The sequence below is a fragment of the Staurois parvus genome, unplaced genomic scaffold, assembly GCF_062004578.1.
Source record: "Staurois parvus isolate SC_StPar_1 unplaced genomic scaffold, SC_StPar_1.0 ptg000144l, whole genome shotgun sequence".
Lineage (NCBI taxonomy): Eukaryota > Metazoa > Chordata > Amphibia > Anura > Ranidae > Staurois > Staurois parvus.
Window position 1 is genome coordinate 594,061 of NW_028317940.1, and position 20,108 is coordinate 614,168.

Consider the following 20,108-nt stretch of genomic DNA (forward strand, 5'->3'; position numbering starts at 1 on the left):
ACACCAAACTACTAAGACACAAGATGGAGACTAAAACCTACAGGATGGGCCGTACTTGTAGTGTTAGAGAAAGGAATAAAGGAGAAGAACATTTCATCACACAAATCTGAAGGCCAGCTTTTCTCATTCAACTTACAAAGAATATCATAAGTTTAGAAACCTAGATATTTAATCATCTATTTCATACTAAGAAAAAAAAAGTTTGATACAATTGCATTTTTATCAGCTAAACCTAAGACTTTACATCTGAACATGTCATATTTTTCACTTTCAGCAGGTAGGTGGTGCTTTGCATGCAAACTAAGCTACCAGTGCAGGCTGATAAATACTGTACTGTCCTGTCACGTAGTCTGATCTCCCCTTTTCTTCGTCCAGAAGCAATATCTAGTTCCTCCCTCACCACGATGTCCTCCTTGGAAGCTTCTGCTGAAGGTCAGGGGAGATCAGACTACACTGCTAGAGGGACTCAACCAGCAGTGACCCCCCCTCCTTCTCTCTCACCATGATGCCCTCCATGGAAGCTTCTGCTGCAGGTCAGGGAAGATCAGACTACACTGCTAGTGGAACCCAAGCAGCAGTGACCCCCCTTCTCTCTCCCAGCAGAGGAAGCCAGACACAACTTTAAAGTGATCTCTGATCTCCTTATAAAGTGTTTCTTCCATGATAAAGATCAGAGGAGCGCTCAGCCACGTGTTTTCTGAGGTGTATATCAAGGTGTGCTTCTTCCCAGTGTGAGATCTCTGATGTATGGCAACATATCATCCATATAGAAGACATTTCCCGCACTCAGGACACTAATACACCTCGAGGGTTGTGTGGGTTCTCTGATGTTTGGTAAGACAAGACTTCCATGTAAAACAATTCCTGCACCCAGGACAACCTTGTGTCCTTCTAAATACTCCCACTGACACTCTGACACCTTATAGGAACCTGACACACACAATGATACAGTCACCATCCAGACACATCGCTTGTCTGTTACTGGAGAATGTCCCAGAATTCCCGGCACCGCTCACCTCTCCTGTCAGCAGCTCCATCATCTTCTTGGTGACTTCTAGAATCTTCTGCATGTTGGGTCTCTCAGGGTTTAGGGAGTCACATGGAGGCACTGTGATGGTCATATGATCACCTGACTTCAGAAGAGGAAATCTCTGTATTGAGGAACCAATAGGAATATCATGTTAGACTCCCAGAATCCTCCTCACCTTTCCGGTCAGGTCTGTGTATTATTAATAGAGATGAGAGTGATGTCATGTGACCTCCCAGAATCCTCCTCACCTCTCCGGTCAGCAGGTAGATGATCTCCAGGGTGAGGTTTAGTATCCTCTCAGTCATGTGACTCCGGTCCTCCTCTATCCTCATTGGTCATGTGATCTATACAGGTTTCCTGTAGTCCAATAATTGATAACAGAGAATGATCTGGACTGTACTGGTTGTACAATATTAGGATGGGGGTGTATGGGGGGGTAATATGAAGGGTTATATCATGGAAGAACGGAGCTCTGGGTTTCCATTCTGTGTCCCATACCCTGTACTGTACCACATCCTGTACCAGGTCCTGTAATGATGGGGAGATCAGCAGGAGGAACCACAGAGCTCTATGGAGGACCAGGAGATCAGCACTCCTCGGTTGTGCTGTTTTCTGAAGAAGACTTCAGCAGGCATTTGAACTTCATGTTACCATACTGTGTCCCTGTATCATGTCCTATACCCTTTCCTGTACCATGTAGTCTACCATCCACCACTGCCATCTTGTAGTGATGAGGAGGAACCACAGAACTCTTTGGAGGACCAGGAGATCGGCACTCCCCAGGTCATGTAGGTGTCTTAGAAAGACTTCAGCCGGCATTTGAGCTCCTTGTCTTGTACCATGTCCTGTAGTGATGAGGAGATTATCAGGAGGATCCACATACTTCTGTGGAGGACCAGGAGAACTGCACTTCCCAGTCATGTAGGTTTCTGAAGAAGGCTTCAGCTGGCATCAGAGCTCCGTGTTCCTGTAGTGTGTCCCATACCCTGTCCTGTGTTGAAGCGGAGATCAGCGAGAGGAACCACAGAGCTCTGCGGAGGACCAGGAGATTGGCACTCTCCAGGTCATGTAGGTGTGTTAGGAAGACCTGTACCCTGTCCTGTAGTGATGAGGAGGATCCATATACCTCTGTGGAGGACCAGGAGATTGGCACTCCTCTGTCATGTAGGCTTCTGAAGAAGACTTCAGCTGGCATTGGAGCTCCATGTCCCATACCCTGTCCTGTGTTGAAGAGAAGATCAGCGGAAGGAACCAAAGAGCTCTGTGAAGGACCAGGAGATCGGTACTCCCAGGTCATGTCAGTTCCTGAAGAAGACTTCAGCCTGCATCGGAGCTCCGTGTTCTGTACACTGTCCTGTGTTGAAGAGGAGATCAGCGGGAGGAACCACAGAGCTCTGTGTAGGACCAGGAGATCGGTACTCCCAGGTCATGTTGGTTCCTGAAGAAGACTTCAGCCTGCATGTGGATGTTACTTGACACGAATCATCTACCTAAACATTGTTGGTGACCAAGTCCACCGCTTCGTGGAAATGGTAGTGGCCTCTTTCAAGAAATGGTTACTGAAGGAGATCTGCTGAACAAAAAAAATAAAATAAAAGAGGAAATAGATGATAATAGGTTGCAGGAGATCTGCTGAAAAAAAAAAAAGGAAAAAGATGCTAATAGGCTGCAGCCTAAAAAAAAAAACAAAAAAAGGTAATAGACATTACTAGGCTGTAGGGGATCTGCTGAACAAAAGTCAAAGGAGCAAGAAGAAATAGATGGTAACAGGTTGCAGGAGAACCGCTGAAAAAAAAAAAAAAAAAAAAAAGAACTTAAGTAAAAAGAAAAGTAGAGAAAGAAAAAAAGACAAAAAGTAGATGGTAATAGACTGCAAGAAATCCGCTGAACAAAAAAAATGAGGAAATAGATGATAATAGGCTGCTGGAGATCCGCTGAAGCAAAAAAAAGGAAATACATGATAATAAGCTGCAGGAAATCTGCTGAAAAAAAACTGAAAAGAGAAAAAAGAGAAAAAGTGTGTTTGTGTGTGTGTGTGTGGGGGGGGGGGGGAATAGATTCTAATAGGCTGCAGGAGATCTGCTAAAAAAAAAAAAAAAGGAAATAGATGCTAATAGGCTGCAGGAGATCTGCTGAAAAAATAAAGATGAAATAGATGCTAATAGGCCCAGGTCCAGGTAACTTTGGAAGGAGGGGCTATCCTAATGCCAGTAGGGTTCCTAGCCAGTCTCCGGAACAAGCCCCCAAGTCTCTGACATACAGCCATAGCAGCCACTATTGGTTGTGTGGTCGGTCCAGATAGGGAAGACAAGGTCTTGAGCAGGGCCCCAGTGTGCTTATCCATGGCTTCCCTGGAAGTCCTCAACCAGAACCATGGGAGCCTTATTGAGGCAAAAGACACTTGGATCGACCTCGTTCCACTAAAGGATACCCACAGTCACCAGGGTGGTGGTGGTGCACAGTAAGATATGTTTCTCTCATCCTTGTGGTTTACCCGTGTATGACCCCAGCTCGGCTCCAGACTACATTGCTCTCATCCTTGTCCTTTATCTGTGTATGACCCCGGTCCAGCTCCAGACTACATCGCTCTCATCCTTGTCCTTTATCTGTGTATGACCCCGGCCCAGCTCCAGACTACATCGCTCTCATCCTTGTCTTTTACCCATTTATGACCATGACTTGACCACCAACTTGGCTCCAGACTACGTCTCTCCTTGTCTTTTACCCATTTATGACCGTGACTTGACCACCAACTTGGCTCCAGACTACGTCTCTCATTGTCTTTAACCCATGTATGACCCCGACTTGACCCCCAACTTGCCTCCAGACTATGTCTCTCCTTGTCTTTTACCCATTTATGACCCTGACTTGACCACCAACTTGCCTCCAGACTATGTCTCTCCTTGTCTTTTACCCATTTATGACCCTGACTTGACCACCAACTTGGCTCCAGACTACGTCTCTTGTTGTCTTTAACCCATGTATGACCCCGACTTGACCCCCAACTTGCCTCCAGACTACATCTCTCCTTATGTTTTACCCGTGTATGACCCTGACTTGACCCTCAACTTGCCTCCAGACTACGTCTCTCCTTATCTTTTACCCGTGTATGACCCTGACTTGACGCTCAACTTGCCTCCAGACTACGTCGTCTCTCCTTATCTTTTACCCGTGTATGACCCCGACTTGACCCTCAACTTGCCTCCAGACTACGTCTCTCCTTATCTTTTACCCATGTATGACCCCGACTTGACCCCCAACTTGGTTCCAGACTACGTCTCTCCTTGTTTTTCACCCGTGTATGACCCCGACTTGACCCCCAACTTGGTTCCAGACTACGTCTCTCCTTGTTTTTCACCCGTGTATGACCCCGACTTGACCCCCAACTTGGTTCCAGACTACGTCTCTCCTTGTCTTTTACCCGTGTATGACCCCGACTTGACCCCCAACTTGGTTCCAGACTACGTCTCTCCTTGTTTTTTACCCATATATGATCCTGACTTGACCCCCAACTTTGCTCCAGACTACATCTCTCCTTGTCATTTATTCATGTATGACCCCCAACTTGCCTCCAGACTACATCTCTCCTTGTCTTTTACACATGTATGACCCCGACTTGAGCCCCAACTTGGTTTCAGACTACGTCTCTCCTTGTCTTTTACCCATGTATGACCCCGACTTGAGCCCCAACGTGGTTTCAGACTACGTCTCTCCTTGTCTTTTATTCATGTATGACCCTGACTTGACCCCCAATTTGGCTCCAGACTACGTCTCTCCTTGTCTTTTACCCATGTGTGACCCTGACATGACCCCCAATTTGGCTCCAGACTACGTCTCTCCTTGTCTTTTACCCATGTATGACCCTGATTTAACCCCCAACTTGGCTCCAGACTACGTCTCTTCTTGTCTTTTACCCATGTATGACTCCCAGCTCATCTCCAGACTACATCTCTGTAATCCTTTTTGTTTACCTATGTATGATGACTTGACTTAGGTTTAGTCTCTCACATCCTTGACATTTACCCATGTATGACCCCCGTCATACATGGGTAGCTCCAGATTACGTCTCTCTCATCCTTGTCATTTATCTATGTACTACCCAGACTCGGCTCAAGACTAGATCTCACTCACCCTTGTTTACCAGTGTATGACCTCAACTAAGCTCCATACTACATTACTCTACTTACCTGTTCATGACCTCAGCTTGGCCTTGACCTGCTGTCTTCCGGACCTGTATTACTGGTCCTGCCCTGCATCATCTTACTACGGTGGTATAGACTGTTAGCTGCAGGCACTCCCCGAGACTCCTGTCTTCTGCCTAGTTATATCTCGCCTTGACTATTGTAACTCCTCATTGGCCTACCTAATTGCAGGCTATCCCCTCTTCAGTCTATCATGAATGCTGCTGCCAGACTCATCCACCTTACTAACCGTTTCATATCTGCCACCCCTCTCTGCCAATCCCTCCACTGGTCTCCATTCAGTGTCCTCCACTGGCTTCCACTCAGTGTCCTCCACCCCTCTCTACCAATCCCTCCACGGGCCTCCATTCAGTGTCCTCTATCCCTCTCTACCAATCCCTCCATTGGCTTCCATTCAGTGTCCTCCACCCCTCTCTGCCAATCCCTCCACTGGCCTTCTTTCAGTGTCCTCCACCCCTCTCTACTAATTCCTCCACTGGCCTCCATTCAGTGTCCTCCACCCCTCTCTACCAATCCCTCCATTGGCTTCCATTCAGTGTCCTCCACCCCTTTCTGCCAATCCCTCCACTGGCTTCCATTCAGTGTCCTCCACCCCTTGCCGCCAATCCCTCCACTGGCTTCCCGTTGCCCAACGGATAAAATTCAAAACATTAACAATAACATATAAAACCATTTATAACTCTGCCCCAAATTACATCACCGATCTTGTCTCCAAATATCACCCAAACCGTACTCTCCGCTCCTCGCACGACCTCCTGCTCTCTAGCTCCCTTGTCTCCTCCTCCCATGCTTGTCTTCAGGACTTCTCCAGAGCTTCCTCCATCCTCTGGAACTCTCTACCCCAATTTATCAGACTATCACCTACTCTGCTCACTTTTAGGCGATCTCTGAAAACCTATCTCTTCAGGGAAGCCTATCCTGCCCTCAGTTAATAATGGAATCTTCTACTCTTCCAACCAGTCCATCCCCCACAGTTACTACCTTCTGTACCACTAGCCCCTCCCTCTTAGATTGTAAGCTCTCAGGATCAGGGCCCTCCTTTCCCTCTTGTATTGTTGCTGTATTGTCTCCCGTTATATTGTAAAGCGCTGAGCAAACTGTTGGCTCCATAAATCCTGTATAATAATAATAGTTACAGTCCATATCTGCCACCTCCACTGCAACTATCAACAACCTGGATCTCTGGCACCCATGCTACTCTGTTATCCAAGGGATGTCCAGACCAGAGCCCCAAGGGAAGCCCTCTCCTCACTTTGATCTCCAACTAGCTACATGACAACTGGGCTGTCTGAATTCATGCTGATCCTCTTGCTTAGCCCACAGAAAAGATGGAGGGGAGTTTCTCGAGGAAAAAAGATGATCTTGCGATTGGAGATTGTGATGGAATTATGGGTGAGATAATATATGGGTCTATGAACTTGGTGCGCTTTTCGTTGGAGTCAGATGCCAAACAACTACATGCCAGTAAAACTAAAGTAAGAGAGGATGCGGCCTGCTAGTTTCCTTGGGGATTGTGGGAGGTGTAGTAATTTGCCGACTGAGCTGGTTTGGCACACTGAGCAAAAAACCTACAGGTGAAACTCGAAAAATGAGAATATGGTGCAAAAGTTCATTTATTTCAGTAATGCAACTTAAAAGGTGAAACTAATATATGAGATAGACTCATTATATGCAAAGCAAGATAGTTCAAGCCGTGATTTGTCATAATTGTGATGATTATGGCTTACAGCTCATGAAAACCCCAAATCCACATTCTCAGAAAATTAGAATACTACATGCAATCAATAAAACAAGGATTGTACATAGAACAATATCGGACCTCTGAAAAGTAGAAGCATGCATATGTACTCAGTACTTGGTTTGGGCCCCTTTTGCAGCAATTACTGCCTCAATGCGGCGTGGCATGGAAGCTATCAGCCTGTGGCACTGCTGAGGTGTTATGGAAGACCAGGATGCTTCAATAGCAGCCTTCAGTTGTTCTCTCATCTCTCTCTTGGCAATGCCCCATAGATTCTCTATGGGGTTCAGGTCAGGTGAGTTTGCTGGCCAATCAAGCACAGTAATCCCACGGTCATTGAACCAGGTGTTGGTGCTTTTGGCAGTGTGGGCAGGTGCCAAGTCCTGCTGGAAAATGAAGTCAGCATCCCCATAAAGCTCGTCTGTGGAAGGAAGCATGAAGAGCACCAAAATCTCCTGGTAGACGGCTGCATTGACCCTGGACTTAATGAAGCACAGTGGACCAACACCAGCAGATGACATGGCTCCCCAAATCAACACAGACTGTGGAAACTTCACACTGGACTTCAAGCATCTTGCAGTGTGTGCCTCTCCATTCTTCCTCCATACTCTGGGTCCTTGGTTTCCAAATGAGATGCAAAAGTTGCTCTCATCAGAAAAGAGGACTTTGGACCACTGAGCAACAGACCAGGTCTGACATTGTTCAGGAGCGGCTTGACAAGAGGAATACGACATTTGAAGCCCATGTCCAGGATCCGTCTGTGTGTGGAGGCTCTTGATGCACTGACTCCAGCCTCAGCCCACTCCTTGTGAAAGTTCCCAACACTTTTGAGTGGCCTTTTCCTAACAATCCTCTCCAGACTGCGGTCATCCCTGCTGCTTGTGCACCTTTTTCTTCCACACTTTTCCCTTCCACATAACTTTCTATCAATGTGCTTTGATACAGCACTTTGGGAACATCCAACTTCTTTTGCTATTACCTTTTGAGGCTTTCCTTCCTTATGGAGGGTGTCAATGATGGTTTTCTGCACAACTGTCAGGTCAGCAGTCTTTCCCATGAATTAGGCTGGCCATACATTATACAATTATCTGCAGATTTTTGGTTTAGATTTACCAAAAACCATATAATAGGAGGACAAACCTAAACAACACTTTCAGTTGTATCCAATTAGGCAGGCCCTTGCACTACATAGTTGAAGGTAAATCTAAAGGAAATTGGGCAGAAAATCTGCAGATAATTGTATAATGTATGGCCAGCCTTACTTTGCAGGTGTTATGGCTTAATTAGCTGATTAGAGTGGGACATTTTGAACCGAGAATATTGCACCTTTTCACAATATTCTAATTTTCTGAGATTGTGGATTTGGGGTTTTCATGAGCTGTAAGCCATAATCATCACAATTATGACAAATCACAGCTTGAACTATCTTCCTTTGCATGTAATGAGTCTATCTCATATATTAGTTTCACCTTTAAAGGTTGGATTCCTGAAATAAATGAACTTTTGCACCATATTCTAATTTTTCAAGTTTCACCTGTAATTATCCCATATTCTTTGGAGCTCCTCGTAGAGGAACAGAAGGACTGTTGTTCCTCGGCTGAGGAGCATGAAATTATGAGGGACGTTCAGAGGGACTGAGTGTGCTCCAGGCTCCTAGCAGAACATTCACCACCGCATTTGATAAGGAGAGAAGAGCAAGACATCCTGAAACACTGGAGAACGCAACGGATGACAGAGCCAGCTGCCTGGTCAAGAGGAAGGACAACGTGGGTAATGACAGGTCGCCCTGCCAACAGGAAACAGATCGGGGACCACCTGCCATCACAGGAGTTGGCGAGAGGCCGCTGGCCAAACCCCACTACACTGTGCTAAATGTGGAACTGTGTTGCCGGCAGGTACTGCACTGTATGGACCACCTATGTATTTATAGAAGATGAGCCCCAATGAAATGGCCAGCAGAATAGTATACTACAGACTGCTAAAGTTATATGGTGGCGTAGTTCTCCTTAGTTATCATTGCTCCAGCATAGGGTTTAGGAGGGGTTGCTCTCTATGCCAATATCAACCTCTTGGGGGTGTGGGGTTCAGAAGCGTTACAAGTTTTAAAAAAGTAACAAAAAGACAAGAACGAAAAACTTCATTGAATTGCGAGGAATAAAATAATTTTAAATATATATATTTATTTCTTTCATATTAAATAAGTGCTGTTGACATATCTACATTTTTCTATGGTATATAGGAAACGTTCGGTCACAAAATGTCATATTAACCACTTACAGTCAGCAGATGGAACTCTCCAAAGCCAACGCTGCTGTTTGAGATGGCTGATAACACAACTACAGTACCAAAATAGCTTGCCCTGCCATGTAGTAGGATCCTCGGCTGTTCTTCATTCACAAGCATTCTCCAGCTCCTCACTCACTCACATTCGAAGCCTCTACTGGGGGAGATCAGACTACACAGCAGGAGAGACCCAACCAGCAGTGACCCCCCCCCTCCTTCTCTCTCACCATGATGTCCTCCACGGAAGCCTCTGCTGAAGGTCAGAGGAGATCAGACTACACTGCTAGAGGGACCCAACCAGCAGTGACCCCCATCCTTCTCTCTCACCATGATGTTCTCCACGGAAGCTTCTGCTGAAGGTCAGGGGAGAGCAGACTACACTGCTAGAGGGACCCAACCAGCAGTGACCCCCCCTCCTTCTCTATCACCATGATGTCCTCCATGGAAGCTTCTGCTGAAGGCCAGGGGAGATCAGACTACACTGCTAGAGGGACCCAACCAGCAGTGACCCCCCTCCTTCTCTCTCACCATGATGTCCTCCATGGAAGCTTCTGAAGGCCAGGGGAGATCAGACTACACAGCAGGAGGGACCCAACCAGCAGTGACCCCCCCCCCCTCCTTCTCTCTCACCATGATGTCCTCCATGGAACCTTCTGCTGAAGGTCAGGGGAGATCAGACTACACTGCTAGAGGGACCCAACCAGCAGTGACCCCCCCTCCTTCTCTCTCACTATGATGTCCTCCATGGAAGCTTCTGCTGAAGGTCAGGGAAGATCAGACTACACAGCAAGAGGGACCCAACTAGCAGTGACTCCCCCCTCCTTCTCTCTAATAGCCAGGCAACCCATATAAGTGTTTAGGAACCTTAAATTTTCCTATAAAGTATTTCTTATATAAAGATCAAAGGGTAGCTCAACCCCATGTGTGCCGATATGTCAAGGTGTGCTATCTCCCGGTCTGAGATCTCTGATGTAGAGAAGACATTTCCCCCACTCAGGACATTAAACCCTTTGAGGACCAAGGGACGTATTTGTCCCATGTTTTTAATTGCGTGTTTCATCTGATTAAGAACCTAAAACTCTTTTTTTTTTTTATTTGGTTTGAGTCAAAATATTAGTTCTTATCAACAAACAACAAATGGATCTAGCTTTTTGCCAATTATTTCATGAAATGGCTTAGTTACAGCAACTGAAGTGTACGAACTTTAAAAACAAAAAAATTGATTCTTTTGGCGTTCCAAAATCTTACGGTCCTCAAAGGGTTAAAAACACCCCAAAGGTGGAATGGGTTCCCTGATGTTTGGTAAGAGTAGACTTCCGTGAAAAAAGTTTCCCGCAGTCGGGGCAGGAAAACGGTTTCTCCCCCGTGTGAGATTTTTGATGTCTGGCAAAATCTGATTTCCGTGGAAAACATTTCCCGCACTCGGGGCAGGAAAATAACTTTTCCTGATTGTGACATACCTGGTGATCAGTAAGACTGGACTTCTGGGAAAAACATTTTTCACACTCTGGACAGGAATACGGTTTCTCCCCCGTGTGAGACCTTTCGTGTCTGGAAAGGCCAGTTCTATCTGAGAAACATTTCCCGCACACAAAGCAGGAATACGGCTTCTCCCCTGTGTGAGATCTTTGATGTATAACAAGGTGGGATTTCTGTGCATGACATTTCCCGCACTCGGGGCAGGAATACGGTTTCTCGTCCATGTGGGACCTCTGATGTGTGTTAAGATTGGCCTTCTGTGAAAAACATTTCCCGCATTCAGGACAGGAATAGGGTTTCTCCCCCGTGTGGGATCTTTGATGTATAACAAAGTCCGATTTCCGTGTATAACATTTCCCACACTCAAGGCAGGAATAGGGCTTCTCTCCTGTGTGAGATCTCTGATGTATAATAAGTTCAGACTTCCGAGTATAACATTTACCACACTCAAGGCAGACATAGGGCCTCTCACCCGTATGTAATCTATGATGTCTAGCAAGATATGACTTCTGTGAAAAACATTTCCCGCACTCAGGGCAGAAATATGGCTTCTCCCCCGTGTGAGATCTGTAATGTATGACAAGTTCTGAATTATGAAGAAAACATCTCCCGCACTCAGGACAGGAATGAAGCTCCTCCCCCGTGTGAGATCTCTGATGTACCTGAAGACTTAGAACGGAGCTAAAAATTTCCCCACATTCAGAACAGGGGAATTTCTTCTTCCCTTGAAACCCAGCCCCATCCCCCACAGTACGAGGTTGCTCAGAGTCAGAGGGACTCCATGGTCTCTCCACACTGGGAAGTCCACCATCCATAGTGGAGCTCATTGTCTTTTCTCCGGCACAATCTCCTGGGATGTCCTCATCTTCCATTTTACAACCTGGAGATAAAGTGAAACGATCCTTTGAGGGTTTCTCCATGGCGGGTCCTGGAAAAATAGAAAAACATCATCAATAGATAGGAGAGGGTTAGTTCACTTCCATCAAGATTCCATCTGGATCAGGGAGATAGGAGGGAGCAGATGTTCTCTGTGGAGGTCCCAACCAGCTGGGACTCTTACTCTTACTGTATTAAGTTTGTAACTGAGGTAGTTATCTATCTGTATTAGGAACCATTATTGGTTTATTAATATTGATCAGAAAAATGTTTTGGGCCATTTGTGTTAAGATTTTAACAATATAACCAGTTTTTGTAGGAGATGGCAAGACGTTTTTATTATATTTTTTTAATTATATTTCTATTACATTTGTCATTGATTAGGAATTATTTTGGTGGTACATTGCTGTTGATATACAGTATATATTATTTTAAAAAAAAATTTAAAAAATTGAATCATGTAAATGTGTGGGTAGATTACATGATGTAGGGATTTTTTTGATTTTTTATATATAATTTATATATCTATTTTAAATATATATTTTTATTTACATATTGGTATTTAATATATGGGCATTCCCTCGGTCCATCCCCCGGTTTTTAGATTGGGTGTCAATTTATTTAGTTAGCTTATTTATCTATTTCTAATAAAAATAATTTTTCAAAAAATAAGTATTTTTTATTTTTTAATATATTTTTTTTATATTTTTTTAATATCTAGTACTGAGGGATTCATCGGCATTTTTAATTTAGTTTCTATAATAAAGGTTTATTAATAACTTAATAAGTGATTAGCTTTATGTTTCAGGATTCCCCGTTCTCTAGGTAATGACTCCAATACTGCGGTTTCTATTTTGATTTAGAGTTCTCCCTATTCGTTTCATGTTGTAATATGCGGCAGGTTAAATAAAGGAGGACATCAGAAAAATGGCCGCTGTTCTGAATGGGAGAGGTCTTCGAGAAAATGGCGCGGGCACCGCTGAATGCATGTGGGGCGGGCCGCCATTAAAGCCAAACATTAGGTCCAGTATAAAGGGAGGGACTGCGCTCGTAATGCGATACCCCGAGGAAGTCACGAGCAGACGGTGACGTAACGCGTAGGTTCGCGAGTCCGTAGTTCCGGTGCGTGGTGACGCACTTCCGGCGTGCGACGCCATTTTGCTACACCCAGGAAGTCCCATTCACATGCAGTATACCCACACATCAGTGAGGAGGGAGGACTGCTTGTAATGTGAGTGTTACTCTTTCTTCTTTGAATAAACCAAGTTTACTAAAGTACTACACTTAGAGGTTTTTCTTGGCTCACTGGATTGGTGAGCTATTATCCTTCAGAACCACCTTGACTGATCAGGGGCACTAGGAGCCCCACAAAGGAGATCCAGGGAAGGAAGGAAGCTGCTGGCCATTATAAATCAAGGATCCAGGGTGATCCTGCAAGCCTGTTGGCCCCTTTGAGGTCATTGGGAGGAGGTAATTTAGCCGTTAACAGGAGAAGAGTGTGGCACAGTCACGGATTTATCTAATTATCACTGTTGCACACTGCATGATTTTATTCATTTCCACAAAAGGACATTGTTTAAAGATTGTCTTTCATAAGGAGGACACATTTATAAATTCTAATTTTTTTTGGCACTGTGTGAGCACTGCTAAGAGTTCCCTCATTGGATTTAGTTTGGAGGTTTTTGGCTTAATTTTAGTAGATGTGTGCACACTATCTATATGGTTGAATTAGTAGTCACATATTATATATAAGTTGGTACACTTATTCCTAAATGGGTGATAGATTTCTTTTTGGAATCTTAGTTTGGCACTTAATTTTTGGCACTATTATATATTATTTTATATATATATTGTGTATTAGACACAGTTCTTTAAGAGCGCTACACTGTTTTTTATGATTTATTGACACTGTTTTGGTATCAGTCCTTGAGTGTTGGCAGCTGTAGAATAGGGTCTGCACTTCCATTTCATAGCGCAGGAGGATTTCTGACTAATAGATAGGAGAGGGTTAGTTCACTTCCATCAAGATTCCATCTGGATCAGGGAGATAGGAGGGAGCAGATGTTCTCTGTGGATGTCCCAACCAGCTGGGACTCTTCCCCTCTTCAGTCAAAGGGCCTTTGGTCCTCCCAGATCACTTCTACATTTACACCGCCTTGTCAGAGGAGCAGGGACCAATAGGGGCGGGGGGGGGGGGGGGCGGTAACAGAGCAGAGATAAGAGAAGAATATATTCTGGTCACCTGTGCTGATCTCTGTAGGAGTGTCCTCCTCTATGAATGTCCTCCTCATTCCAGCCTCGTCTATATATTCCTCATCATCTCCCATATATGTGTCTTCTATTTCGTCTTCAATTTTTTCATTAATCAGATCTTCACCCTAAACCAACAGAATGGCAGAAAATAACATCTGTAACATAGAAGGATTTATGATGTGAGATCACATAGAACATCTCATCTTGTAGAGTCCACACATCGTCTCCACATGTCAGAGTGTTCCATCACTTTATGTTCCCGACCCTCAACTCCACCTACCTGATGACGGTGAGAGATGGTGTGACCTTCCTGTGTGGAATCCCGGGAATACAGAGGACGGAGACATCTCTCTGGTGGGTTCCCATGACTGGATCCATCTGTAGGAAACACACACACTGACTGAATCCATTGTTTCTATGTGTTTATCAGATGATGGGGGATCTAGGTGGACCCTCCGTACTGCTCTCGCCTTTCCAATAAAGTCTCCTCTTACCCGGTGATGTAAGGGGTGGCTGATTCTCCATCTTAACATCCCGTTGTCCTTCTAAATGCTCCCACTCTTCTATGGAATAACAGTCATTGACATCCTGACACCTTATAGGAACCTGACACACACAATGATAAAGTCACCATCCAGACACATCCCTTGTCTGTTACTGGAGAATGTCCCAGAATTCCCGGCACCGCTCACCTCTCCTGTCAGCAGCTCAATAATCTCGTTGGTGACATCTAGAATTTTCCTAATGTTCATTTTCTCAAGTTTTAGGGAGTCACATGGAGGCACTGTGATGGTCATACGACTACCTGACTTCAGAAGAGGAAAACTCTGCATTGGAAAACCAATAGGAATATCATGTTAGAATCCCAGAATCCTCCTCACCTCTCCGGTCAGGTCTGTGTTTTATTAAGAGAGATGAGTGACGTCAGGTGACCTCCCAGAATCCTCCTCATCTCTCTGGTCAGGTCTGTGTTTTGTTAATAGAGATGAGAGTGATGTCATGTGACCTCCCAGAATCCTCCTCACCTCTCCAGTCAGCAGGTAGATGATCTCCAGGGTGAGGTTTAGTATCCTCTCAGTCATGTGACTCCGGTTCTTCTCCATCCTTATTAATGTGGTCATGTGACCTATGCAGGTTGCTCTGTAAATGAATAATGCAGAATCATCTGGATTGTATTGGTTGTACAATATTAGAATGGGGATATAATGGGTTCATAGTTGGGCTGCCCCTGGTGGGAAATGGCAGATGTAGGTTGGGTTCCTTAGGGTTTGTTGTGTTTCTTACCCCTGGCAAATCTGTTATATTTGATCCTACCTACCTGATCAGAGATTACTTTATTTTGTCTCTATATGTGTTCACACTTACTTTTCCCTCTCAACTGCAAGCCTTCTCCTAGACCCTCTCCAATACTAAGATAGCACAATCCACAGCCTTTCACGCCACACCGCATATTCATCCCTTTCCACGCAAAGGATCAAGAATATGGTCACGATTCAACTCTTGCACCGCCTCCTCAATTGCCCGCATTGATATCAATTCCCTAAATCTGCCTTAACAGTCTATATTGTCTCCAAATGGCACAGTATCTAAGCTCTCCGACAACAAGCAATCCTCAACCTACGTACTCTAATAGCCTAATAGTCCAGTTTGTGGGTGAAGGAGAAGTTGGGGTGGTTGCAGAATCATCCCACTTTAGTTCAGATCAATTCGGTATCCACTCACACAGGGATTCGCTTCAAAACACAGCAGGCAGAAGCAGATGGCACGCATTTAAAGTTCATAGACAAACAACCTTCATATCGGCTGAAATGTATCATTGCAAAAGCGAGAGTTTGAATCACCTGTCACGCAACACTACCAGATCTCAGAAAGACTAAGCAGGAGGAGAGACTTAGATCATTAAAGCTTGCCCATGGCCCAACTGCCCATCCCATCCTCCAGAGCCTAGCTATCTTGGTATGATAGATAATGAGATATTAGTTGCCCGCATTCTCCACCACTTGTTGCACAGGAATCCACACCACTGTCTTGTACGGTGAAAACATAATCCATTATTAAACTTATATACATGGCTATCACGTACCTGGTGATGGAGGCCAATGGAGAGAGGGCTTCCCTTGTGGCTAAGTTCCGGACTCCCCTGAGAGTGGGACAGCGGGAGTCAGGCCCAAAGTGGCACAGGTCGCCTGTAGGAGTGCTGGTTGGTGGTCCACTCAGAAGCACAGCTGGTGCATGGAGATAGGTCTGCAGACAGGAGGCGCCTGTGCGTGGTATGCAAGCCCTTCTGGGATTTAGATGTTTACTGGGTAGTCGGTTCAAGCCAAGGTCAGGTACCAGGTGGGAATCAGAGCAGACGTAATCAGATCGGATAGCCGAGGTCATACACAGAGGAGCGAGAGAGAGAGAGAGTACCCGTAAGCCAAGCCGTAGTCCGATCAGGGGTAAAGCAGAGTAGACAGGTCCAGGAGCAAGCCGAGTCAGTATCAGGAAATCACAGGTCACAATCACAGGAAACAGGAACAAGGCACGGGGAGCTAGAGATCATCCAGCAACTTGAGGAAGTGATGAGCCTCATTATAAAAGCCGTCGGGCACCAAACTAAGGCTGATGTGTGCTTCTGAAATGCCAGATCTTCCAGAACTTTTGCGGTGAACAGGACCCTGACAGTGGCACTTTCACATCAAAGATAAAGTGCAAAATTGCTTACATTTCAGGATAGATTTATACAATTTTGATCATTTATGCAAAGAAGGTGATTAACATATGACACACCCCTCATTAATACCAGCCAAACCCACTATTTAACCATCCTACTGTGATATCTTGGAGATTCGGCTCAAGGTATAATGCTTTCCAGGGAGTTCAGACCAGCCAGAAATTAAAGTTTCAGGGCTTGTGGACCACTTTTTTCAAAGAAATAGTTTAAAAGTAACTTTAAACATTATCCTTGCAGAGGTTTACAACACCACTTCAAAATACAAAAGCAAAACAATAAGCCTCTCAGCTTCTTCTTGCAGTGTCACTGCTTAGACCTTTTGGCTGTTCCTCAGAGCACTATTGTGCACATGTACCTCTCTCTCTTGAACCTCATTGCTATACTGGACCACACCCAGACCTCTTGGCAGAGGACCTCCTGTCACCTGAGTGGAGCCCTTCATCACTGTCAGGCCTTTGATTATCAAGGCTGTGCACAACAGCACACACAGCCTGCTGGTCCCCAGTAAAACCTGGACCCAGGGTTGGTCTTCTTCCCTTACAAGACTCTTCCAAGCCTCTGGAACCAAAACTAGGAGTTGACAATCCCAGGGAAAACTGAAAAAAAACAGTACTCTCCATTCATAAAAGACATTCTGGAGCCCGTAGGCCTGCATCCTTGAGATATTTATTCTTACTAACACAGAATCCGTGCATAGCACAGTTACACCACATAATAAACTCTCTACATGAAGGTTGGAGGAGCTGAGCAGAATCAGACCATAACCTCCAGGCCTGTATCCTGACTGAAGCCATGTTCATGAACTTCCCAACAGTGGCATAGGCAACAAGATGTGTAAGTCGAAGCACCTGCAAGTCTCACACAGGCAGGGGCGGACTAATCATTTGGAAACTTGGGCACTGCCCGAGGGCCCTGGGTCAGTAGGATGCCCCATGAGATGCCCCTGGTACCTTTTTCATAGGCTTTTTTGAGTTTGGGCAAGGACACAGGGGCCCCATGATCCCCTATTGCCCGGGGGCCCCATGAGTTGTCACACAGGGTAGGACCAATGAGTGGATGGATAGGCAGTACCCCAACAGTGACCACCTCTGTCCATGAGTCTCCCGCTATTGGGAATGGAAAGCAGTCTAGTTTTAGAGAAACCCAGAGTTTGGGGGCCTTGTGTCTATACCAGTCAATGGTTCTTCTCCCATAAACAGTTGTGCAATACAAAGCAGGGTCCAGAAACTCTATTCCTCCGCTTAGCTAAAAGCAAGATCTCCCTGTCATTTCTTGTGGGCTCGCCCTGCCAGGTGAGGTTGATAAAGTATGAAGGAACAGAACAAATGTTGGGGAATCTGACTTGTCAGATTAGACCTAGCAACCCACGGTGTACCACCTGCCCATATAAAGGAGGTAACAATCAGCTCTGATGAACAAGGGTCCCCCTTCGAAACGCGTCAGATTTACTTTGAGAGTCTACCCTCGTGATGTGACTCACACTGGTTCTACACTTCCAAGTTCCTTTGAGGATCTGTAATACTTGTTATACTTCCTTGTTTGTGAGTATATTTTTTATTCAAGAAAAGCACAGTTTACTGAGGTAATGCGCAAGGTTGGTGCGCTCTCTTTTTGCTTCACTTTACAGTATCGGTCGGGCTTCCTCACCATTGTTCTAGAGCGCACAACCTTCCGTGCATTGGTGGAACTGTTTCAAGGTTCCTCCCCACCCTTACACTCTTGTTCTGAGTCCTAGAGCACACAACCTTCCATGCATTGGTGGAACTGTTTGAAGGTTCCCTTCCACCCTTGTTTTGAGTTCTAGAGCGCAGAAGGTGTCGTTTCTGTTTCTTCTGTAGGTAACAATCTTGTCCAGCTCATTAAAAAATGTTTTAGGAATCAGGACAGGAGTATGTTGGAAAAAATATAAAAACTTAGGAAGAAAAGTTATTTTGGTAAGGTTCATGTGGTTGAGGATCCATAGAGTGCAAGGGAAACAGGACTGACTTGTCCCAGTTCATCCTAATCCTGGAGAAACAGCCAAACCTATCGATCGACTGTAGAGCTGCTGACAGCCAAGTGGAGACATCTCCTAAGTAAGGAATTGTCTGCATACAGTGAGAATTTCACCTCCAAGGGTTCCACTGTAACTTTACAAACCCAGTCGGAGGGTCTAATTAGTATGGCAAGTTGCTCTATGGCAATGGCAAAATGGCCTGGTGACAGAAGGCAACCCCATCTCATCCCTCGATGAAGACTTAATGCGGGAGAAAGCACATCTCCTGGTCATATTCTAGCTGCGAGAGAGGCATAGAGGAGTTATAAGCAGGAGATGAATTGAGGGCAGAATCCAAACCTCCAAAGGACCATCCACAAATATGTCTACTCAACAGAGTCGAAGACCTTCTCTAAAAAAGCTATAACACCATTTATCTGTGAGGTTGCAGAGAAGGCCATAATAGCGAATAGCCTTCGGAGGTTAATATCTGTACCCTTGCCAAGCACAAATCTGGACACATCATGTATTTTTACTTAAGCCCTTGGAACACACAAAACTCAAACATCGTCCACTAAATCACCTTCATTGATCTGTCTCTATGAACAAGCTCTTTCTGTCCACTTTCACAAGACCCAACACACCAACACTATGGCGGCTCCCACGCCCACTTCTTATTGTCTGATCTCAACCTCCTTCCTCCATTACTGGTGGTTGACCAGGGTCCAAGGCTACGCAGAACATTATGAGTGAGCATCAAAATTAATCAATCATCAATTCTACCGAAAATGTTGGGCCCTGGAAATTGGGGGTCAGATTTCACTTCAACCCAAACCTGAAGCTCATCCGTCGTCACAAGAGACTGCTAAGATGAACCATCCCCAAAATGAGGACAATGTTCTGGCCCCGTAAATAGGGAAATATCCTGACCTTGAAGTGGATAATCTAGGTTTCCACACTATAAAACGTGTGTGTCATCATCTGCTGGAGATAAAAGACGTCACAGTGAAAAAGGAGGAAGAGGACAGACATGACAGTGGGGGGGTTACTGAGTGTAAATAGAAAATAAGATCTTATTACCTTCTCTGCTGCCACTTCAACCAATCTCTCCTCTATACTTCCTTCTCAACTCACCTCTCACCCAGAACTTCCTATTTATACCTGAGATCACTTCCTGTCTTCCATAGAGACTTCCTGTCTGGGTAGAAGTGAGATCACCACCTCTTGGAGCTCAGAGGAAATGCTGCCCCAAGGAACGTCTCGTAGTGTGACACCAGCCTTGTCATTGTTGCCAAGTGTCCCGGATGCTGTAGGACAGTCCCAGGATTTAGTCTACTGTCCCATGTCATCCAGTTTCAGCTTTCCCAAGTAATCACATCAATGCCATGACAATTTAGGGAATATCCAATTGCCTCTCAGGGGAACAAAAAGGAATTTTGTTTCCCCTGTTGGAGCAAATTGGATCATGTTATATTGGGGGGGTTATGCCTTCCTCTGGATCAACTGTGGGAATAGTTACATTATTATTATTATACAGTATTTATAAAGCGCCAATA

At 45.2% G+C, this 20,108-nt stretch overlaps 2 protein-coding genes across 3 annotated transcripts in view; both read right to left on the reverse strand.

The window, feature by feature from the left end:
* Nucleotides 1-20,108, reverse strand: part of LOC149464993 (uncharacterized) — a 374,728-nt gene that overhangs the window by 324,959 nt on the left and 29,661 nt on the right. The window lies entirely within an intron of this gene.
* On the reverse strand, nt 648-19,798 carry LOC149465004 (uncharacterized). Of its 2 annotated transcripts, XM_089673696.1 has the most exons (9): nt 15,945-19,626; nt 14,887-15,001; nt 14,554-14,688; nt 14,356-14,467; nt 14,142-14,239; nt 13,851-13,986; nt 10,607-11,660; nt 6,214-6,224; nt 648-864 (listed from the first exon to the last, which is right to left on the reverse strand). In XM_089673696.1, the coding sequence occupies exons 1-9, from the start codon at nt 16,241-16,243 to the stop codon at nt 710-712; spliced, it is 2,115 nt and encodes a 704-aa protein (XP_089529822.1). In that variant the 5' UTR covers nt 16,244-19,626; the 3' UTR covers nt 648-709. The 2 variants fall into 2 exon arrangements, with proteins under 2 accessions (XP_089529822.1, XP_089529821.1); XM_089673695.1 differs by lacking the exons at nt 648-864; nt 6,214-6,224; nt 15,945-19,626 and adding an exon at nt 19,633-19,798 and having other exon boundaries at nt 9,131-11,660.

Excerpts from the sequence above, each read along its gene's own strand:
- LOC149465004 (XM_089673696.1), bottom strand. The coding sequence starts at position 16,243 with ATGACCTCGGCTATCCGATCTGATTACGTCTGCTCTGATTCCCACCTG. Across the intron at positions 14,468-14,553 it reads TTGAGCTGCTGACAGGAGAG|GTTCCTATAAGGTGTCAGGA; the intron begins GTGAGCGGTGCC and ends TGTGTGTGTCAG. Across the intron at positions 13,987-14,141 it reads CCATCTCTCACCGTCATCAG|GGTGAAGATCTGATTAATGA; the intron begins GTAGGTGGAGTT and ends CTGTTGGTTTAG.